Consider the following 23,515-nt stretch of genomic DNA (forward strand, 5'->3'; position numbering starts at 1 on the left):
CGCGCGTGAGAGAGCGAGAGAGAGAGAGAGAGAGAGAGAGAGAGAGAGAGAGAGAGAGAGAGAGAGAGAGAGAGAGAGAGAGAGAGAGAGAGAGAGAGAGAGAGAGAGAGAGAGAGAGAGAGAGAGATTGTCTGCCAGGTTGCCACGCTGCAGTCACGCACCCTGCGCTACGGGGAGATGCTGCTGTAGCCGCCAGTCTTGCACGCTCCTCCATGCCGGTGCGCTCTGAGCTCTGAGATGGGAGAGATGATCGGGGACAGAAGGAGAGGGTCTCTTCCATAGGGACCGGGATTTACCCCTCTAAGAAGGACGAGAAGTAGCAGACCTATAGCCCGGCACTCCCGAGTGGCACAACTGCAGTTAAAGGGGACAGTATGGACAGCGTTGAGAGGCTTAACATGAGAGTCTCGTAATTCGGTTCGATATTTGAAGAGGGAAATTTGGGGAAAGTGTCGGCGCTGGGCGGTGTGTGTCTTCGGTACCAGTTCTGTAGCAACACCGCACGTCTGGTGTGTCGGCGAAGGTGATGGAGAAGCCAAGCCAAGCGCAGCTGCAGTCCACCATCGCCAAGAGCGCCGAAAGTCCTGTTGAGGACCTGTCCAAACTCACGGATGAAGACCTTCTCCAGTGGAGCAGGGAGGAGTTGGTGCGGCGCCTGCGGAAATCCGAGGCGGAGAAGATGAGTGTGATGATGGACCACAGCAACCTCATCCGAGAGGTCAATCGCAGGCTCCAGCAGCACCTGAACGAAATACGAGGATTAAAGGTAAAACCGTTAACCGTCCAACCGTATGATAAACGTAAAATAAAGAAAATATCACCAAACGCTTCTACACATCTTCATTGCTATATTGGGTTACATTTCCAATGGGTCCACGGCAAAACAAGAGTATTGCACCAGAATGAATCACATGCAATATCTAATACTTGGATTACTCTCCAAATAAAATATGCCGGGTAATTCTACACTTATTGGATTCATGGAGACGAGGGGCTGCGGGAAGTTTGGATGAGCTGACTGATGCAGAGCTGAGTCAAGCTTACGTCTCTGCTTATTTAGCATGCTGGGGGTGCTACGCCGGTCCGTTTGCAGCCGTAGACGGTTGAGAGCTAGAGGAGGTTTGGGGCGTCAAAGTCTCGCATAACATTTCAGACCATCGTGTAGCTCGTGTCTTCTCGGGTGCTGTCTTTACACTGGAGGTCACGGTTTCATTTCTGTGCCATTGTGTCCTATAGCAAGCTGCTGCTTTAGGGAGGCTGCAGTAAGACCTCTTTAAATCCACCCCTGGGCAGAGCAGGAGTACTCCAGGGGATAAAGAAAGATGAAATGTATTTGGAATTAACGGCCAGTTATATGGGGCAGACGGTTACCAAGGAGTATCAAAATCAAGTTTTGAGTTAAACGGTTTTAGGTAATGAATTTTCTCAGTAATAAGAAAGACATTGTGCATATTGGTATAAGCACTATGTAATTCTGGATAGTCACATCTAGCTTCCTGTCTGTGAGTAGGTTGTGCAGTGGTTGTGTGTGTGTGTGTGTGTGTATGTGTGTGTGTGTGTTTAAAATTTAGAACACAGCTTGGTGTAGTCCATGTGAATCCTCTTTTTATCCTTGCAGTGCTAATCCAGAATTCTGTTTTAAAGCTCCAATTAGGAATCATTGCCAAACCAGTTTAGAATAACAAATCATCCACTCATATGAATACGAGTCTGGTTTTGTTGGAAGACCATGAAGCTAGGCCTGGGGCACCCATGGAGCAGTTTTGCACATTCTTAAGTAATGTGTCTTGAAGAACAGCAGAACATTTGTGTCTGTTCTGTATTCTGTGTATACGACCTCCTCCTCTTCAGTCCACCTTTGTAAAACACTTCTTAATGGCTTTAGAACGGCATATTAATTGCTCCTCTCAGTCGCCCTTTTGTTGCTGTTGAGTCATTCCTCGTTTTGCCGTTGCAGGAGGTAAATCAGAAGCTCCAGGAAGATAACCAGGAGTTGCGGGACCTTTGCTGCTTCTTGGACGACGACCGCCAGAAGGGGAAGAAGGTGTCGAGGGAGTGGCAGCGTCTGGGCCGCTACAGCGCGGGCATCATGCGAAAAGATGTGACCATCTACCTGCAGAAGCTCAAGGAGCTGGAGCAGAAGCAGGAGGAGGTGCTGAAGGAGAACCAGGAACTAAGGGAGTTGTGCCTCCTTCTGGACGAGGAGAAGGTCTCTGGAGGACCAGGAGGCTCGGTGGGCACTGGGGGACCAGTGGGCTGCAGGAACTCCATTGACAGCCAGAGCAGCCTATCGCACGCCAGCGTGCCCGGGCCGGGTCTGCTGAGGGACGTGGGCGATGGGAGCAGCACATCGAGTGCGGGCAGCACTGACAGCCCCGATCACCTCACGCACAAGCAGCAGTTGCTGGCTGGTCCAGCGGGGGGCAGTCCCGAGCACCTCCACAAGCCCCGAGCAGGGGGCGAGGAGGAGACGCCGGGCCCCGAGCACGTGGGCCGACGACGGAGCACCAGCCCAGAGTACACCGCCCACACCTTCCCTCAAGTGTGCAGGCCCCGCTGCGGTTCCTTCTCCAGCCCTGACCATAAGGGCCTGCGGGGCCTCAGCCCCGAGAAGCTCAGCAAAAGCCTAACCAGGGGCGGCCCAGAGCAGTTCACCAAGCACCTGCTGGTGTCTTCTCAGCCTCCCGGGAGCCCAGACCTCTTCCAGAAGCACAGGGCGAGCATTGGAAGTGTGTGTGGGAGCCCAGAGCACAAACAGATACTGACAGGGATGGCTGAGCACCTGCAGAAGAGCCGCGTGGTGGCCGGGAGCCCAGAGCTGCAGCGGCACCAGTACAGTGGCAGCCTGGAGCACGGCAAGTTCAGCAGCCCCGCTCGGGATGTGCCCCAGAAGAGGGCGGGAGGAGAGGAGCTCTCCCCACATCACCGGAGCATCTACAGTGGTATGAATGGTGGGTCCAGCTGGAGCCTGCTGTAGCACACACACTGTGATACGCGGAGGTCCATTTGGGTATTTCACATACAGAGAGATGGTCAACTATCACCAAGGAGGGAATGAGTGTCGGAAATACAAAGATATATATATATTTGTGTGTGTGTGTAGTGCCGTCATATAACCAGGCACTAAACCATCCCATTGAGTAAGCCACCTGGGTTTTACTAAGTTTTCCTTTGCTGGGCTCAGACGGTGTTTTGAGGAGGTAGAGTAGGGCCGTGAGTGTCTCGCGGGTCCGGGGTGAAAGTCGTTGGTGTCCAGTCTTGGTTCTCCAGGGTCATGATCTCAGCAGGCTTTAGCTCCTACTTGTCAATCAGCTTGTTCTTTCATGCCTCGGAAGCCATTTCCACACTGGATTCCAACGAAGGGAACTGTAACCACTCACACAACATTAACGCCCCCGAGGCCCACAGCCAAAGCCTGAAGATGCAACCCAGCAGGACCAGGAGTGGACACCAGTGTTGTTGCCCTGTGTTAGCAGGTGAGTGGAGTGGCCAGCTGAGGACTGCAGGGGCAGTAGCACTGCTGCGGGCGCAGTGGGGAGAAGAAGGCTCGTCCTTCTGCTCTCCTCTTCCTCCTCTTCCTCCTTCCCTCTGACACCTTCTCCTGTGAGCACCTGGGGGACTTTGAACTCCTAGAGTGTGTAGATCATAACGAGTATCACAAGCTGAGGCACAGTGCACTCAGTATACTTATGCATTCATGCACGCACACACACACACACACACACACACACACACACACACACACACACACACACACACACACACACACACACACACACAAATACAAACAGCATTCTGCTTTAATATGCTCTAGTTTGGACCGGAGGTTTTTCACCTATCTGTACAAAGCTGTATGTAGTAATAATATAGTGTAACTCTTATAAACATGGATAAACACACAAGAATAGAGCAGGGTCATCTGACCTCACTGTTAGAAGCAGCAGTCTGGCATTTTTGAGGGCTACATTTAGGATTTCAGAGAATTTGTCTCATGTTGCAGACTCCTGAATATTTGTTGATACGTTTTGGTTTTAGACCTTAATTTAGTTTTTTCATTGCTGTAAGTGAATAGTTAATAAATGTCATAAGTGAATAGTTAATAAATATGGAAAATATGGGCAAAACTTCAAATCAGTGGAAAGCAGTGAAATATTAGTCTAAAAATCATTTAAACATTCTTTGGGCAACTCATGCATACATGTAGAAACATTTTGATTGAAATGTTTTTCTTCATGTAATGGCACATAAGAGGCTGTGTTCACGTTGCAGACGCAACCACATTAAAATATAAAGCATCTTCCCTCTTGGAGACATTTCAGTGTCTGGTTCTCGATTTGCTTTTGTTAAAGTGATAATAAGTGAGTATGCGACAAAGAAGAAAGGTACCAGCCATTTCTCTTGGTGTGTGGCGGGCATTCTCGCTAGCTGGACGCTACTAATGGTTTCCTGAAGGGAGGAAATGCTGAGTTGTAGCTCAGCAAGGCCACGGGACACCTCTGGATCAGCGCCGTTCGCCTTACGCTGCGTTTCAACAGCAAATAACGGCGGTTCATTAACACCCGAGTTCACGGTCTCGGCCAGATGCGCTGCAGTGATGTGGTGAATGTGGTGGTGAAGCTGGTGGTGAGAGTGGTGGAGTCTGGGTTTCCAGGCAGAGTTTGTTTCGGTGTGCGGAGGGCTGAGCAGCAGATGGGCTCTTCTGAGTTGAGTCTTCTTCTCTGCTGCAGATTCACCTCCATGACACCAGCTAAGGGAGAGAGTGAAGCTGCAGGAAAGCTGTTGATACGGAGCTATCTTCTTCCCTCCGTCTCTTCCATTCTCTCCATTTTTTCCTTTCCTCTCTCTTTCTCATCCAATTTCGTGCCCTTTTTCCTAAAGCTTGTGTGCTTCATAATTTGCCTATCCTTTCAAACTAAGCCAGAGAGAAGAGGAACGAGTCCCAGCTGCCCTCTCAGATTGGGGCAGCCCCGGCTCTGTAGTCCTAAGCTTCCTCGGACGCTCCTGTCCACAGACCCACGTTCCCCCCCGCGTGTCCAGTCCGTCAGGCGTAAACAGTCTCTGAACTGGCGCCGCTTCTCTGCAATATCCGCTTCTTTGTATGCATGCTGTGCAAATTTAGTCTGATGGAGTTCCATCAAACTAGATTATCCCCAGCCCCCTTTTACCTTTGTGGGCATCACTGCTGCGCCAATAATCCGAGCAGGGAATTACAGTGTGTCCATGTTGTGCATGCACAGCCAATCTGGATTATCCCGTAAGAGGGTTTGGGTGTTTTTTTGTTTGGTTTTTGTTTTCCCTCTGACACTGTAGGGTGTGTCTGCTTGTCCTCTTGGTTTGCTGCATCAAGCTCAGTTTTGCAGTAATAAATGCAGTTCTGTCATGATGCATCACAATTAAATGAGCCCAATGGGCAAAAATGTAGTGGTAGCAACATTTTGTTTTGCTGCATATTTCTCTGTGTCTTCTGAACTGACGCTGCTAACCACTGGCAGCCTTGAGAATCCTCTTTCTTCCATTGCTAGTGTAGACAGTGCACATGCATAGCTGGAGAGTGAATAAAATGCCAGTCGGTCTTACTTAATTGTTGCTTCAGAATTGAGAATGATCATTGATGCCTAGATAGGAAACTTGCTCAATAGAGATCATGGAAACGAATGATGGTGATTAATGAAACCACTGATAAATGAATGATTTTTGCAGTTTATGAGTTTATGAAACAGTCGTGCTGTTTGAAATTTGCCGCTCCTGCAAGGATCTGTGATATAATGGCTACCACTGGGTCTGCCAGCCAGGCAGTGTAACGTCACCATGGCCTCTCTGAGTGGTCCTGGTCTCCAGCAGGAAGGAGAACGTTGCTCTGTCCCCTCCCTACTGGCCTGGGAGCCAGAGGATGAGCCAGCAGCCAGGCGACATCTCTCCCTCTCTCACCAAGGACGCTGCCGCTGACCTTGAGCTGCCTTACCCTAAATATAGCTCTGTAACCCAGGGCTGTCCCGTGGGGCCTGCATCACTAGAGCCCCTGTACGTGTTCCCCTGGGCCTTCTACTGGGGAAGCTCCAACTGTCTGTCAATCATTTGGTCCATCAATGCTTTGCACATATAATGAATAATGCCACGGATAGGTTGCATTTGCATTGGTAATGTGACACAGGACAAGCTCTGCGCGCTGTTTACGCTTCATGCTTCGTGAGCTTTTGGCACAACCCACGTCTGATGTGATGGTGCACTCTTGGGGTGACTTGCAGTAATTTCATTCGGAGGCTGGGCCTCTCTGTGCACTGGAGGGGCGAGGATTGGACTCTGTGTGCTATTGCCTTAACATTTAACCAGGGTCTCATTTAATTTCCCCATTTCATTTCTTCTGGCAGTTCTGGCAGCGTCTTGCTGTTTTGACTTTAATCGTGTTAATTTCCAGTTCTGAGAAGAAGTTCATGCTGAGTTTCAGGCCTATGTAACTATTCTGGAGTGGTTCTCACAAGCTTCAGTTATCACAAGCTTCAGTTCTCACAAGCTTCGGTCTACTCTGCCTTTGTGGCACAGACCACTGACTGATCTTGAATTGGCATATTTAACACCCGTTGGCCTCTTTTGCAGTTTAATGAAAATTCTAATCTGGCTAAAATGCTACTTCCGAATAAAGAGCCTCACCCTCTCACCCTCCAGTGGTCCATGTTTGTTGACGTTAATGCCATAAGCTATAAATATTCGTGCTGACTGTTAGAATGTCTGCGTCAATGCCTGCATGCAGTGAGAAAAATGAGTCTTATGAAATGAAGTGTAAGGACGGCAGGATGAATGTACTGTGTCAGGTTGAAGGCTGTGGTGTTTATCATTTTCTAGCTCAGGAGTTAGCAAGTGATTCAGGGCCTCATTGCCTCATAACAAGAGCAAAAGTGTATTGAATACTACTGTACGTTAAATGGTTGTGACAAGTTTTTAGGATGTAATCCATTTCTTTGATTCATTCTTTGCAAAAATGTGGAGGCAGTGTGTATTTTCAGGTGAAGCTAACTTTACCACTCATTTTTTTCGTGGCCCTGTTGTATGTACTTACCCCAACAAGTGGAGATATATATCCATCAGGTCACAAAGTATCCTCAAAGTTACAGGCATAAATGCAAACAATTTATAGTTTTTAGGTAATGTTCATAATACACAAAGTCCACTGTGTGGACTACATAAGATTATCATCACTTTACTAGGTTGTGTAGCTAATTACCTTGTGTAGAGTCATCTACTGTGTAGTCCTGTATTAGGGGTTTTATTAGTTACTTTCTTGTATAATGGTCTGTATTGCCAATTCTTACTCGCCATCTTCAGATAATCTTTGAAATGTCTAATTAAACACGGTGAAAATGAGCCACTTTATCCATTTCAATTCCTTCCCCTAAGACACATCTCTTGCTTTTTCTGGAAGATATCCCAGTGTGTCAGTGGATGGCTTGGGTTTCAGATAGAGAGAGATCACTGTAGACTGGCCTCTTTAGTGCTGACCTCACTGAGACACTGAGTGCTTATTTTGAGAGGGCCACTGGCAGAGACCACGGACGACCACGGACGAGAAAGGGCCAATCGGCTCTTTACCCAGGATCCTCGACTGCTAGCCGTGGGTGTAAGGGGGTGACCATTGATCGCTCACCTGGAGAGAGGCAGTGTGGGGGTGGGCAGCTGCAGGGCTCTTATCTAACCTGTTCCTCCATCCTCTCGGTTTAGCCCGGGCCACAGGGGCGAGGTCATTCAGCGTCTTAGGCCTACAGCTCGAAAGACTGAAGGCTGGCAAAATCAGAGCCTAAACACTTCCAGTGTTCCAGAAAGGCTGAAAAATGATCCACTAATGTATTAATGATGGCCTGCGGAAAATGGCACACGCAGGGAAAAATAATAATCCATGACGCATTCATATATTCAGACCTATTAGTGAGGGCATATTCTACGTGACTATGCCTTTCTTTGCATTCAGTCTCATTATATCCCCCTCATATGTCTCTGTCAGGTCTACACTGCTGACCTTTTCCACATACTGAGGCTTTTATGAGGCTGGTGAGGTCCAGCTGTGTAGGAAGGGAGTGGGTATTGCGTCTGACATCCCGCGAGCCAAAACCCTGTCTCTGCTGCAGGACGGGACTCGCCTCACCCCTCGCACAGAGTACCGCACCTGCTGAACTCAAGAGAACAGCACTGGGTTCTAGACGTTTGGGAAACAACTTAAGACAGGGCAGCACACAGACTGCAGCACAGCTGGGCAGAGGCAGAGCATGTGTGAGACATGTGTGAGACATGTGTGAGACATTTGTGAGACATGTGTGATTCAGCCCAGGGAAGGCCACCACTTGTGCCATGAATATCAACAGCACTGAGTAGGAGTGGATTTATTTTTGTCAAATTGACGTTGTCTACCGTGTTGACCATGGATAGTATCTAATATCTAATATTATCAATTCTCATGCTATGAAGTAGAAGTACTATTTTAAAAAGTAGATTTTTGCCCCCCATAATGGTTAACAAGCGTTTATAAGTGTGTGGAAGGGTGGAGTCTGACGGAGAGAAGGGCACAGGAAGACACGAGAGATCCGTTTCCAAGGTGGAATGTGCTGCCCGTTTGCTCTCTGTTCAGACGGTAAGGCTCACATTTCCGAGCATCGGCAGAAAAGGCAGGGCTGCTCACGTGTCAGCCGGCGAGCTGCGTGTGCAGCGTTTGGTGCTCAGTGTGTATGCAGCGAGCTAACGTGCTACTGCTAACGCCCTGCGCGCTGATGGAGGAAGTGGTGGTATAATGATCAGAGTAGCGCTGCATCTACACACGCTGAATACTGTGGTGGCATAAGGACAAGACACGCATGACTAATTGATGGGGAATGGTTGGCTTTTGTCATTTTAATGAAATTCTTTAATATAGATCCTGGCCTAGGTTAATGTTCCACAGACATATTTAAATATCACATATTGGACTACTGAAATACCTTAGTCATCTTTAGTTAATGGAGCAGTATGCCCAGAAAACCTTTATGCTATGTTAGTGAATGACATGATCTCATTTAGTTAATATACCAAAATGACTTCACTACCGTAGGCTAATTTTAGATATTTAGCACTATTAGATATGAGGTTATGATTGAATGCAGAAGTATGTCTGTATGCCAAAATGAACCGACTCCTATGTAAGAGGGCATGGGAAATGTGTGCCTTTGTGATTTGAAAACATATGGTTAATTACATAAACAATTACCAGCAGTGATAAAAAAATTCAACACTACATTTTGAACTTGAGCTCGAGAGGTAATTACATCAGCTGCCGTTCATGTGCATCTGACTGCAAGGCCAGAGATGTCTCCATGTTTCCAGAGATGTCTCCATGTTTCCAGAGATGTCTCCATGTTTCCAGAGCTGTCTCCATGTTTCTGGGCTGCTGTCCACTCTCAGGGGAGAGTGGTGTACCGTGACAGCAGTGATGCTGACACGCATAAGAAGGCCCAGCAGCACATTTGTGCCTGAGAAACATCTACTAGCTCAGCTCCCACAGCTGTGCCCACTACCATGTCTGCATGCAGTGCTGAGAATGTTCTGCAGTCCAAATAGTATCTGCTCAACAGTGATCCAGCATTCCCAGATTGACCAGTGATGAATGTGATGCAATTGCACAATTATAAACTGCACATCTGAGATAAAGTGTGAATGCAAGCACAGGGTCGGTGTGTCTATTAATTTGGCTGGTGAGTGTGTATTCTGCCTCGTTCAGAGGAGTTGTGCAGGGCCTTTTAGCACATAAAAAGCGTGATGCAAGCACAGTGCCTCTGCAGGGAAAGGGAAGGTTTTTTCATTTGCTCAGTTACTGCTCCCGCTCAACCCACACACAGGCATCTACAAGGCCACAGTATGGGACTCACACCTGAGTGTGTGCAGCAGGCTCGGTCTCCTGCCTCCACAGTGAAGCGTGTCTCTTTATTTCCCCCGGAATTTCAGAGAACAAAGACTGGTGTAGAATTCATCAGCAGAGCACAGACACGGATGCACACGGAACCACAAACATTGGTATTGAGTTCAGCGGTGGTGTGTCACTGAGCTTCAGCAAAAGGGTGTTCAGAGGTCCTGAGCTGTCTGGCCACGGTGCACACAGCTCAGCTGGGCGGAGGAGTCCACACCCCTCCCTCCCTCTCTCCTGCCTGCCACACTGTAAGCTGAAGGACGAGACAGTTGGCTGAGCGGTATCTGGGCAGCAGGGCCAGGTAATTGGTAAGACCGTTAAAATGTATGATATTTGTATGCAGATGAGAACGGCGAGCTCAGAATGGATTGGCTGTCACTGTGGAGACGAATGCAGGGAGCTGTCCTCATTCGCTCAGGAATCTCCTCAGCATAAACTGTTAAGGCCGTTAGGCCACATCCTGTTTCATCATCGAAGCTTGCGACCTGTACGGTGGATATTAGTGCTTTTTATCCTTGGCCAAGCCAGTAACACAATCAATAGGTAAGAATAACAACTTCTAAAAATGTAGTTTAGCCATCCACTGTTGGCTTAGGTACAATAAGTCTCAACCAATCAGTGATGTTATCACTGTCATTATGAATGTGAAAACAACACCTGGTATTTAATACTTTACAGACACCTACTGCCTACCTTGGCTGTCAAGATATCTAAAACTAAGCAGTTCTGTAATACTGAACCACTGATTCCATCCAAGTCCTTCTGAATCGAGGGGATTTTTAAGACTGTTGTAGTCGCTGAATCCTGTAAGGCATAAGCAAGAAACATAATCTTCTGAAGAGCTGCTGCAACATAGCCAAAAGCAATTATGCCCTATCCTGCTGTTGTCCATGACAACCATGGGTCAGCTAAAATCAGAGACAGACAGCAATCAAATGTTTCGACCCTCAAACTTTCATCGTCATGGCATTGGGATTCAAACCAACAACACATTTATTTACTATGAAACAAGGTAATCAGGAAGTTGCAGGTCTTTGAGAGCATCAATCACATTACAATCTGGTGTCTATGATGCAGTCAAGAGATAATTAACAATGAAAATATATATTGCAGATATACAATAATTATACTGCCATTCTTACATAGAATGACAGAGATATAAGAAAAAAAACATATACTATACATCCAAATGCACAGATATAATAATAACAATATGACTTGTGCATTATACGAATGACTAAAACATAATAATTCTATGTGTGTGTACTTCCTGGTATAAGTCCTAAATTTCCTTCTCTACTGAATGTATTCCTCGAATACTGGATATCAACTCCTGATATAACTATTGCAGGATAGCAACATCCCTGCCAAGTCAAACTGTCTGGAAAATTCATGAGGCTTCAGGGATAGAGTCCCACTCATTAGTCTATATGCACAGTTAGGGAGCCAACCACATTCAGAAGTGCACACTGGATTATATCTGAACATCGATGTTTTGAGAACACAAGGATCATCCTAGAATATGACCAGATGTGTGCTGAGAGCAGACACAGGCGTCTTTCACCCTAAGTACATTTGAATGCATTTTTTTGCACTATCAAGCATTTTCTCTGCCACTGAGGCAAAGGAATATGTTCAGGTGTAGAATCAAACCCAGATCTTCTCCACCTGCTCATTATCACGACGACACTATACACTATCTGTGGAATACTACATATGGATGTGTTCACCGCACGCTGCTGCGTGTAGTACATTGTAGGAACATGGTTTGCTACCATGGTGATAGTGTGGCATATGCAACATCCATTGGAATTATGGGTGATATTTACACGTATATGGCTGTGCATAGAACTGAGGTCATGGTCTGCAAGATAAAATACTCCTCTCTCATGCCACTGAAATGGTCAGAACCAGAATAAATGCAAGCCAGATTAGCACTTACTCCTTAGTAAGTTAAGTTAGTACTTCTAAAGTGCTTGGTTGCTTTTTCTATTCTTCTACTGTTCCTCAGAAAGCCTAATAGGTCTTTTCCTTGTGAAGCCAAACATCAGTTTATGGAGCAACATTAGCACTGGGAGATGTTGGAGATGGGTCTCCTTGCTGATTGGATACCAGTTGAACATGAATGATACACAATTCAGAAGTTAAGAACCCATGTGCTATATACTACTAATAGTGTGTGGTACCAATAACAATACCAATAATTGCTGTGTTTGTATGGAGTGAGAGATTGGCCCTCAGCCAAAATGCAAGCTCTGGTCAAAGCTCTGGTTCAGCAGAGAACTAGGTGAAGGGAATGATTCCACTTGACCATTAGCAGAATCAGTTGCATATGATGTAGAAGGAGTACTTTCTGAAAGCCTCAGAGATTAACAATCAACAAATAAACTACAGGATTTGGGTAAGACATTTCCACCAGGTCAGGACTGGGTTTGAATTGTATCCAACACCACAAGATACAGAATTTAAACTATTACAGCGGTGCAATGTAACATGATCCAGTGAGTGTAATATACTTCAGACATGTGAACAAGTCACTAAGTTGCAAGTAACAAGTAAGTCTCAAGTCTTCACAATCAAGTCTCGTGTCAAGTCCCAAGTCAATACAATCAAGTCTCGAGTCAAGTCCCAAGTCAATACTAGCGAGTCTCAAGTCAAGTCCCAAGTTTTAAACTTCAAGTCCTAGTCAAGTCACCAGATGTAATTTCAATATTTAACACAATTGATGCATTTGATTAGTTGTATATTAAGTTAGTCAGACTAACTAACGTTAGGCGTTTGAGTGTTTTGGTTCGTTTGAGTGAGATGTCGCAATTGTCGCCCCCCGCTTTCGAATTATCGTTGGTGCGGACCGCTGACACAAGTCAACTTGCTCATGTGGACCCTTGTAAAAGTTCATTTCTGACCCCTGAGTTATCACATCCCAGCTAGCTAGCTAACCGATATAGCATTATGTTAAATATACATAGCAGAGACTTACTTTTGTTTGTGCAGCCTCAAATGTCGAACAAAGTTTGAAGTGGTTGCATCTGCATATCTTATCCTGACTCCACATGTCTTGCATGTCGCAGTTCTTCTTTTATCAACAACAGCATAATCTTTATAATTGAACAGGATAATTTTTGGGAGCATGTTGCTTGTCCTCTCCGCACAAATTCAACGCTGCTGCCCCCCCTCCCCCTCTCCCCCGATCGGCTGCAGAACTTCACCTGTTACAGATAAATTGAGCTGAGCAGTTCACATTTTACAGCACCATTTAATACAAAATGATCCAGTTATGTGATTCTATATTACTTATTTATTATGTTAAAATAAGGATTTCAAGTCTTTTCAAGTCTTAAAGCTCAAGTCCAATTCCAAGTCTAAGTCAGTAAAGGTAAAATCTAATACGCAAGTCTTCAGTGATGTTGTCGAGTCAAGTCACAAGTCATCAGTTTAGTGACTCGAGTCGGACTCGAGTCCAAGTCATGTGACTCGAGTCCACACGTCTGATATACTTTGCAATGACAGTAATCTTGCGCAGAGGTCAGGATAGAGTACACCACATGTGGCACATAGTCGTTTCATGGGAACTACATCCGAACAGCTGAAGGAGCTTGTGCAGCCGTGCCGAAAGAGCAAACATAGCTGACCATACATGTAGTTGATAGGTTCTGTAGCATGAAAACTAAATTGTTTTATGTAATCAAGATTACCCAAAAGATTGGCAGACAGCAAGACGGTTTGTAGACGCATCTTCCTCTGAATCATCCTCAAGGATCCATGTCTTGTGGACTTTCATTGATAATTGGTGTTTGTGTGCAAATGTCAAGAATGGGCTGTATGATCGCAACATAGTCTATCTTCCATGCATGACAGTAGATTAATATAACTGGTAAAACAACTGTGAAAACAGTGGAAATCCATGACTGATCAGTTTGTATACACTTGTGGCATGACAGTCCATGTGTATGGTTTACCTCTGAAGGTAAATGCAAACCAGTATAGTGAATCAAGGTGGTCTGGTATGCTATACAGTGTGCCTGCCAAATCATCTAGAGAAAATCAAACATTTGTTGGGATGCCAGATAAAACAGTTGATAGATTTGGAACTATGGTTGCTGTTTGGTGTTCTTCTGAGATAACAGCACGTAGAGCTTGCACCATATACGAGGAACTATTATCTTTTTTAAATTATCAACACCTTTTTTTTCTCTTCACACCTCAGGAGAGTCAGGATACTGAGCTCAGACAGGGTGGCAAATGGACTTGGGAGAAACTTCAACAGGTTTTGCAATCATAATATGCCCAAAATCAAACTTGACCAACACCCACAAACAGTCAGGGACAGAGGTTTTCACATCTATATCAGAGGCTCTAGACTGAACTGGTGCAGTTTCATTTACAGCATGACAACTGTGGCTCACACCGGTTACTCTTGACTCCCTGTAGCATCACTAAAGTGTTTCCTTTCAAGCTGCACCCAGCCAGTCGCCCAAGACGCTCTGTCTAAACGAGGAGACCACCGTGGCCCAGTCACCACCTGTGAAACCTCCTAACAAAATATGTGGACAGAAACCTGCAACACCAAATACGTCTAGCTACTCTACACCAAGTGAAACTTCAACAGCACAATAAGAAGAATCATAATAGTTGTTAGAAAGAACAATAAATATGGTGTTTGGAGAAATTTTGAGAGTGATATCAAAACAACCTAGTAAATCTCGACTCAACAAAGTAATCAGGGAAACGTATATTTTATAACATAATACACAATTGGTTGCTAGTGGAACACAGTACTTTTCAATGACTGGCAAACCTGAAATTCCATCTGTGAGACTGGACTCTACAGCTACTGACCATTAATTCATGGCTGCATAAGAGTGGACAGCATCTAGCCGAGTGATCTAACTGGCCACAGTTGAACCATTCCTCCTCATTCACGGAGTGACCTCTGCTTCTCCCAACACCTTGGCCTCATCCTCCACATTAGCCGTGACCTCCTTGGCCCTTTTTCGATTTTCTCCCCGGCCTCCTTGATAGAAAGAAAGCTGTGCACAGTGGAGCTTTCACGGAGTCTTATCCTCCCTCTCAGCTGTTTTTCTGCATGCTTAGCATGTGCAGTGCGTTTGCGAGACTGTTTGTCATCACACCCCAGTGCGCAGAGCTTTGGCTTGTTTTGTGATTGGAGATGAAAATCCTTCAGTGAGCTGAAATTTGATGTAGTTGATCCTGTGCGGGTCTTCCACACTTGTTGTGTCTTTGCCGCATTGCACTGGCCTTTCACCTGTTTGTTCTGACTGGGATGACTGCTTTGAAATGCCCCTTCAGGCCCATTGCACAGGTTGCCAGGTATTCTTTGAGCTGTGGTTCCATTTGCCGTTTAATCTCAGTCAGTCCACACATTTTAGACATAATCAGGCTCCATTCTTGATATGTGTATCCAGTTCATGTTAGCCAGCTCAGTGATGGTCTTAATATTGGCCTGGGGATTAGTCACACCTTTGACCAGGCTATTCATCTCTGAAGATTCGAATGGGCAATAGAGATTTGTGACTCTTGGGTTGGGGAAATGCAGGAGAGGTGCTTGAAACAGACTGAAGTGGTGTTTTGGGTCTGATACCTTGAACGCAGACTGAAGTGGTGTTTTGGGTCTGATACCTTGAAACAGACTGAAGTGGTGTTTTGGGTCTGATACCTTGAACGCAGACTGAAGTGGTGTTTTGGGTCTGATACCTTGAACGCAGACTGAAGTGGTGTTTTGGGTCTGATAATTTGAACGCAGACTGAAGGGGTGTTTTGGGTCTGATACCTTGAACGCAGACTGAAGTGGTGTTTTGGGTCTGATACCTTGAAACAGACTGAAGGGGTGTTTTGGGTCTGATACCTTGAACGCAGACTGAAGGGGTGTTTTGGGTCTGATACCTTGAATGCAGACTGAAGGGGTGTTTTGGGTCTGATACCTTGAAAGCAGACTGAAGGGGTGTTTTGGGTCTTATACCTTGAAAGCAGCCTGAAGTGGAGTTTTGGGTCTGATACCTGGTAACCATCCCTCTCTTTTCCACTCCTGGGTGCTCAGCTTCTCTGATGTCATCATCTGGTAGTGCTGGTTTGACTTCTGCCGTTGGTGTTTTGTTGTCTGGAGCAGAGGCACAGACAGAGCAGAGGGTGGAGGAGTGAGGACAGGTGGTGCAGATGGAGGAGGTTCAGAGGGAGTATGTACCATCAACATAGCAGTGGTCTCATCTTCAGTTTTAGACTTAACCATCTGCTGAGCTTTAATGAGACTTTTACTAGGACTTAGGACTTTCAATGCCTCCATTTCCTATTTTGTAAACTCTGACCAATCTATTTCATCACCTAGAACCTTTCTCATAGCAACCTGGCACTTCAAGTACCATTATAAGAAACTTTTCACAAATTGACTCCATAATTTAATGTTTATCATCAAAATTATTTCATACTGACTAGGCCCCAAAGATCTCTTACCATGTGAATTACCCATACTCACAAACAAATAAATAAAACCAATTTATCAAAATGCTGCCTTTTTGTAATATAATTCTGAAATTTTATTGTTTTTTTTTCTTTTATTAATGGAAATCCTTTTCATTTTTTTGTGTCAGGACCCTTACATTAATTTTCTAAATGTTCATGTAAGGGGAGTATAACCCAACTTGATTACTTCACATGATGGGACTCTAACCGCCATTCTCTAAGTGGGACTCAAATTCTTTCTGATTAATTAATCAAGGAAATATTCTTCATACATCCTTTATTTTTAAAATACTCAAAAATAAATTTGTCATTCAGGCCAGAAGTCTCTCCTGGGGCCACAGACTAGTGGCTCGCTAAGATAATCATGTTCAAGGTAGTCTGGGAGGCCTTTTGATGTTGAATTTGCTCTGGATCTTGGAAGTCCTCATCGGTCCCTAGGATGTTGGAGTCCTGCCGAGTATGCCAAAGAAGTGTGGTGGATATTAGAGTTCTTTAGCCTTGAACAAGAAAGGCACAATGTCATAGTGAAGTTTTAGCACTCATGACAGGGGAGCATGACAGGGGAGTTTTATTCATCATTACCCATCTCCAAACAAGGCATTCGTTCATAAATTTTAAAGGTCTTATCATGAGTGTTGTCACCCTTTGTTGGTTATCAGAGACATAAAGAAATTTTGACCATTGGCCACAAAAATAGACATTCGCATTTCTGCCCAGTTACAAACAGGTGATCAGGGCCCCTCAACCATTATCCCTGTTCCAGTGTGGTGAAGGTCACCTACCCTGCCATGGTGTACCTTGTAGAGGCTGGAACCAAAGCCTTCTTAAACAAACAGAGCGTGAACTTTTCATAATATGTAACAGATTAATAATGAACATAACGTGTAACACATGAGTAAAATAATATATGAATTAAACTATATGTAAATACTATAAATAACACATTTTTAGTGCAGTCTAAGTGATGTATGGTCAGACCAGCCAATGTGGGCTACATGTAGCTCTTTCACACTATTATCTTTTATTCCCTCCACAAAGTAGAACACACACACACACACACACACACACACACACATTCATCTTTAGACTCTAGTTCCATTCCATATTGATGAACACATTTGTCACTAAGCTTTTCTCAGCGACTCAGATAAGCAGAGTCCTCAAGAGTCAATTTTCTGCTCACAAGAGCCCTCAGCCACGGTTGTTAAGTGACCTTCGCTTCTGTTAGAGTAGCCATGTCATTCGAACCGTTACGAAAGCGACTACACTACAAGGGCCGGCGTTTGAGTGGGTTCAGACGTGTTCTGTTCTTCCATTTTCAGCATGCTGGTCCTCTTTGAGGTGGGACCGATACTCATTTACTTTGTTAAGAGCTTTTCTACCATGGACTCCCTTCCCAATATCCGGCAGTCCAGTTTGGGTAATTGGGGTTTAGCCCAGACGCACGTGTGTTTGGGAGAGACTGTGGTTGCCAGGTTCTGGAGGCAGGGTCAGTGGGACAGCATTCTGCTAGCTTGGCCTGCTTGTGTTTGTTCATTCTCTTTTTAGGACTTCCTGTGACCAATGATACCCTTGTCACATCATTAAACATCCTTTCTTCTTAGTATTTTGCTTCTGGGTTAGTTCCTCCTTTGTGAGAATAAAGACTGTGCCATGGACTACTGCCTTAAACATGAACATTATCGTTGTAATTATATATAATTATGATAAGAGCATAATTTTCCTTTACAGAAATTCTTAATTCGGTTGATTCTGTTAGCTGCACTTACTTTCTCGATGTGACTTGACATCGTTAGTCGTATTGCACTGCAGAAAACTGTTGGAATATAAATGAGAAAATAAGGCAGCTCTTAAGCTTCTATTTCTTGCATTGTGGGATATCAGGAGGGGCCCGGGAGGACTCTGGCAGAGACAGACTTAGGGGAGGGCCAAGGGTAGAGGCCTGCTGTCTTCCAGTTGTCTCTTGAAAAGGTTGCAACATGCTCAGCAGATAGCGATCAGAGTCTGCTTCCAGGGCCAGGCTGTAAAGTAGGGCAACAGCTGCCTCCCCTCCCCTCATTAGCATTTCACTTTGAAGCCAAGCTTTCCTTTTTATTTCTGGTGGAGATATTTAACACGTTAATATGTATGCGCAGTTCTGACCTGCTGCTGCACCTCGGACTGTCTCCATCACCACTGGCGTTGAAGCGCACTGTTCTTGTGAATGAAAGGCAGAGAAGCAATGAACACACACAATGCTTTGTTTAATGACTGAGTCAGAGGAACACCCTAGGCTGCTTTATGTAATGGTCTGTGTCGTTTCTCTTAAATGATTTTCATTTGAATAGGAGGGATGCATGAGCGTGTGTGTGTGTGTGTGTGTGTGTGTGTGTGTTTGTGTGAGAGAAAACACAGATGTGATCATCTTTTCTTTGTTCTCTCCCTCAAACTGCCCTGTGATCTCTACAGAACAGGCCATTCCATGCTGCATAATGAAACCTGTGGTGCACTCCTGTGGTGTCCCTCCGCTGGGCATCCATGCCACAGCCCACTGGAGCACGTTCAGACGACCACGCAAACACCACACAAACACCACACAAATACCACGCAAACACAACACAACCCCCTACACAAACACCACACAAACCACACATAAACACCACACAAACACCCCACAAACCCCACATAAACTCCACATAAACCCCACACAAACCCCACACAAACTCCACACAAACACCACACAAACCCCACATAAACTCCACACAAACCCCACATAAACTCCACACAAACACCACACAAACATTACACAAACAGCACTGCTTCACACTCAAATCTCACCTTGAGAAACGCAGCATCGCATTCTAGAGGGGAGGAGACTCTGACCCTTTGTTAGGGGTCGAGTGTGCTGCCTCTCGCCCTACAAGGGAATGAGAAATATCGATTTGTGTTTGCGTTTCCGCTGCTTTGCTCTCCTTGAGTGTGTTCGTTATTTTGCGCTTCCCATCTCTTCGTGCAAAGGCCCCCAGCAGTTGGGCACAGCGGAGAGGAGCTTATGGGTTTGTTTAACCCTGATGAGATCCAGGCGTGGTCTACATTCTTGGGGTCCAGCTGGGTGTGGGGGACCCATTGCAATTTTTGTTAAAATAATCAGCAGATTCAGCCCAATTGCAAGTAAAATAAACAATACATATGTTAAATTAGTTTGCTCTCTTATTTATTTATTAGTTACTTTTTTATTAAAATGTAACACAATAAGGAAATCAATCATAAATCATGCTGGCTGACAGGCTGGTCCTATGGCTAGCTGCTCACGGGCTGGTGCTAACGGAGCTGGCTGCTGCTCATCCTCCTTTTCATTATCAGTATCAGACTCTGATATTTCAGAAATGTGATCCTGAAATTTCCTCTTCTGAATCATCATCAAAATCCTCTGTCTCTTCCAATATCAGCTGTAAGGCAGTCTGAACTGAGAATTGCTTTGCCATCTTTTATAGCATTTTTAGCATTTTTAGCATCATGTCCCCATGATTGGGTGAAACACACACAAACACACACATACACACACACACACACACATACACACACATACATACACAAACATACAGGTCCAGAGAGGAGGGAGGGATAATGAGGGCTGAGAGAAAAGATGCTTCTTTCAGATCTCACCCCTTTGTCTCTTATAGAGATTCTTCGTCCACTGTCTGACAATATGCAATCAACCCCTGATGTGACAACCATCAAAAGTGTTGATGGTTGCCCACCCTTGCATGCCAAACACCTCTGTCCTTTGTTTGTATATCCTTTAAAGTCATACAGACGACTATCAACTACCCAACCCAATGTTGATTGCCCACTTTGACTAGCCCAGGGCCCAGTGGACCCTGGACCCTGTATGTAATACAAATGTGAAGGGGGGGGTACGGGGGGGTGGTCATTGAAAATATTTTCTGACTTATGTTGCTCACGGAAAATGAGCCAAGGACCAATGAATCTCAGTTTGAAAAAAAAAAAATTGTAGAATTTTTTTAAGCTGATTTTTTCAAAATGGGTCCCACAGACCCTTGGACCATATAAGGGTTAATGAGTGGCCCAGCAGATGCCCTTGTGAAGGTCAGCGGGGAAGCCCTGTACTATCCCTGATATGATCAGAAGCAGCCTGGGGAGTCTGGAGAGAGCGGGGAGAGAAGAACAGGGAGAGGGCTGAGAACGTGAGTGTGAAGAAATAAGGGTGGGGCAAATTGATCAGGCCCCTGGCAGTCTGATGAACTCACACAGACACATGCGTGCACACATGGAGAGAACTGATGAAGAACACTGCTGTCTATTTCATTTTCCATTTGCCGATCCACACGTTCTCTCACAGTCTCACATGCTAACTGCCCAGAGATAAATGGAAACCACCCGGTGCACAATACCACCATCGAATTCATGTACTGGATCATATGTAGATGTGTGTGTGTGTGTGTGTGTGTGTGTGTGTGTGTGTGTGTGAGCGTTGCTGGGGGTGAAGTAAGGCAGCTAAGGTAGGCTGAGTGTGTATGGAAGGGTGAGTGTGAGATCTGGTCTGTTTCATTAGAGCTAATGGCGAATGTAGCAGTTGTGGCAGTGGTGCCTGACACTGTAGCGCCCTCATTAATCTCTGGCTGCTTACCTCACCCTCCATTACCTCATGCAGGCTGCTGTTGGATTATCACTTTAAAGTGATGTGCTGTCAAGAAACTAATTGGCGTTTGCTAGTGTTAGGCAAATCGAAGTCCTAATTAAACACTTAAAACTGAAACTAGTGCTTGTAACTGGGAACAGGACAGGCTGGAGTCATCTGCGTTGCCTTTTGAAAACACTTCAGAATAAAAGCTTTGAGAAGTCCACTTAAAACAGAACTATAAAACATTTTTTCATATTTTATAGGATTTTTTAAATAGGATTTTTTCTTTAAGGTATTGATTTTCACCATACAGACTGTTAAACAGATTACTATCAATGAAAATGCCTACTCTTCAGAACAATATTAGAGTAGCAAAGGACTTTATAAATGATTCAATGAAACTGTCCATTTAATACTTACAGAAACAAAGAACTTTTTTGACTACTTGTGGTTAGAAATAGTATGTTTGAGACATTGTTTTATATTATTGAACAAATCAAACAAATTCGACTTTCCTTTTCAGGAATCCTATATGAAAGCCCATTTCCATTAAACACTTTAAACCATTTTCTTTAGTTTTTTTTTCTTTAGTTTTTTGAAGTAAACATCCAGAGTCTCTATACTTGCCTGGCTCGCCCACCTCCTTATATTTATGTGAAATGATTCAGTACTCCCTCAAAATGGGTGTAAATCTTAGTTGCTAGCAGTGCACTACAAGTCAGGAGGCAAGAGTCATGTGGAATTTAAAAAGAAAAAATGTGGTTGTCCTTAAAGGGCACAAAGACAGGAGAGAGAAAGAAAAAGACCATCAGTATGTTCATCAGTTTTGCAGACAGAAAGGTGGGTGTGGTCTGGGGGTGGTGCAAATTGCTCAGCTTACTGCTTAGCTTACTGTTTCCATAGTGAAACTATAGTGAAAACCATCCATCCATCCATCCATCCATCCATCCATCCATCCATCCATCCATCCATCCATCCACCCACCCAGTGAGATTCCAGATGGGCACAACTAGGTTTATTTTGAAAAAACAAAAAAACAAAAAAATAAATACAGTATGACACATTTGTGACAGTGACTAAAATATAATAAAACTATGTGTTAATTCTCTTTAAAACCTCTCAGCCGATATAACTGCTGCACATTCTGTCATCACAAGAACAGGGTTCTTTTATCCAGCTATGCTCAAGTGTTTTTAAGATTTGATTTCAACCTTAGTTTTGGAAAAGTCCATGCATCCATGCATCCATCCATCTATCCATCCATCCATCCATATTAGATGATCTAGTAGTGTGAGATGCATGGGTGGCTGCTCTTGCTCAAACAGAGGTGGTGTCTTTGTGAATGTCAGTTCTTGGAATCACTGAGACATGCATGAATCATTAATAACTCTTTTATGCAAAGTAACCTAATCTGCAAAAGAACAAACAACTTGGTTTGGCTCAGTCCCTTCAGGAGAGTGATGGCTGGCTATGTTTTGTTGTATTTTGTATGTGTATTATGAGTTGTAATCAATCAATCAATCAATCAATCAATCAATCAATCAATCAATCAACCACCAAACCACTCAACAAATCTATCTATCTATCTATCTATCTATCTATCTATCTATCTATCTATCTATCTATCTATCTATCTATCTATCTATCTATCTATCTGTCTGTCTGTCTGTCTGTCTGTCTGTCTGTCTGTCTGTCTGTCTGTCTGTCTGTCTGTCTGTCTGTTTTTTATTATTACATTATCTAGCATGTGGCTGTGGTGTGTGATGAGTAGTGTGTAATGTGTGGCTACCCTTGCTCAAACAGAAGTGGCATCTTTGTGAAAGTCAGTTCTTGGAATCATTTGGTACTGAGACATGCATGAATCATAATACTGTAATAACTTTTATGCAATGTAACTGAATCTGTAAAAGAATCAGCTTCTTGTCTCAGTAGACCCTTTAAGAGAAATGAGAGTGATGTCTGGATCGTGATGTGTTGTATTGTGTGTGTGACTTGTGAGTTATAGTTTAAATGCTTAACGTGTGTGAGAGAGTGACGGAGGGGTGAAAGATATGGAGAGTGAGACAGACTCCTCATGTAGTGTGTGCAGAAGTGACACTTGATTCAAGCAGATGGCACTTTTCTTCGCCACTCACCCAAGGTCACACCTCCAGCTAGTGGGGCCACACTGTATACGGGGAACAGAGATTAAAGCCATGCTGCAGGTTTATATGTATGTGCATATGTAGTGTGTGAGCAATGTGAGAAAGTGGAACAGGTAGTTATCTCGTTATGCTTCTATCTCTATATGGGGGAGGTGTGTGTGTGTGTGTGAGAGAGAGAGAGAGAGAGAGAGAGAGAGAGAGAGAGAGAGAGAGAGAGAGAGAGAGAGAGAGAGAGAGAGATCTCCTGGGGTCAGGCATGTCGTGCTGGAGTGAGAATAGAGCAGAGTGGGACTCCTGCTCCTTTTGTGCGTGGGTTGCCAGGTTGGGCCATATGCCACTGCCTGTATT

The 23,515-nt window shown here is 44.7% G+C and overlaps 1 protein-coding gene across 1 annotated transcript in view; it reads left to right on the plus strand.

The window, feature by feature from the left end:
- The window catches only part of ccdc85a (coiled-coil domain containing 85A), a 28,100-nt gene continuing 4,585 nt past the window's right edge, over positions 1–23,515 (plus strand). Inside the window, exons 1-2 of the mRNA XM_076975276.1 lie at positions 1–766; positions 1,958–2,951. Of these exons, the coding sequence (XP_076831391.1) occupies positions 527–766; positions 1,958–2,951 (1,234 nt within the window). The 5' untranslated portion in view covers positions 1–526. The remainder of the gene's footprint in view (positions 767–1,957; positions 2,952–23,515) is intronic.

Source organism: Brachyhypopomus gauderio, chromosome 15 (assembly GCF_052324685.1).
Source record: "Brachyhypopomus gauderio isolate BG-103 chromosome 15, BGAUD_0.2, whole genome shotgun sequence".
NCBI lineage: Eukaryota > Metazoa > Chordata > Actinopteri > Gymnotiformes > Hypopomidae > Brachyhypopomus > Brachyhypopomus gauderio.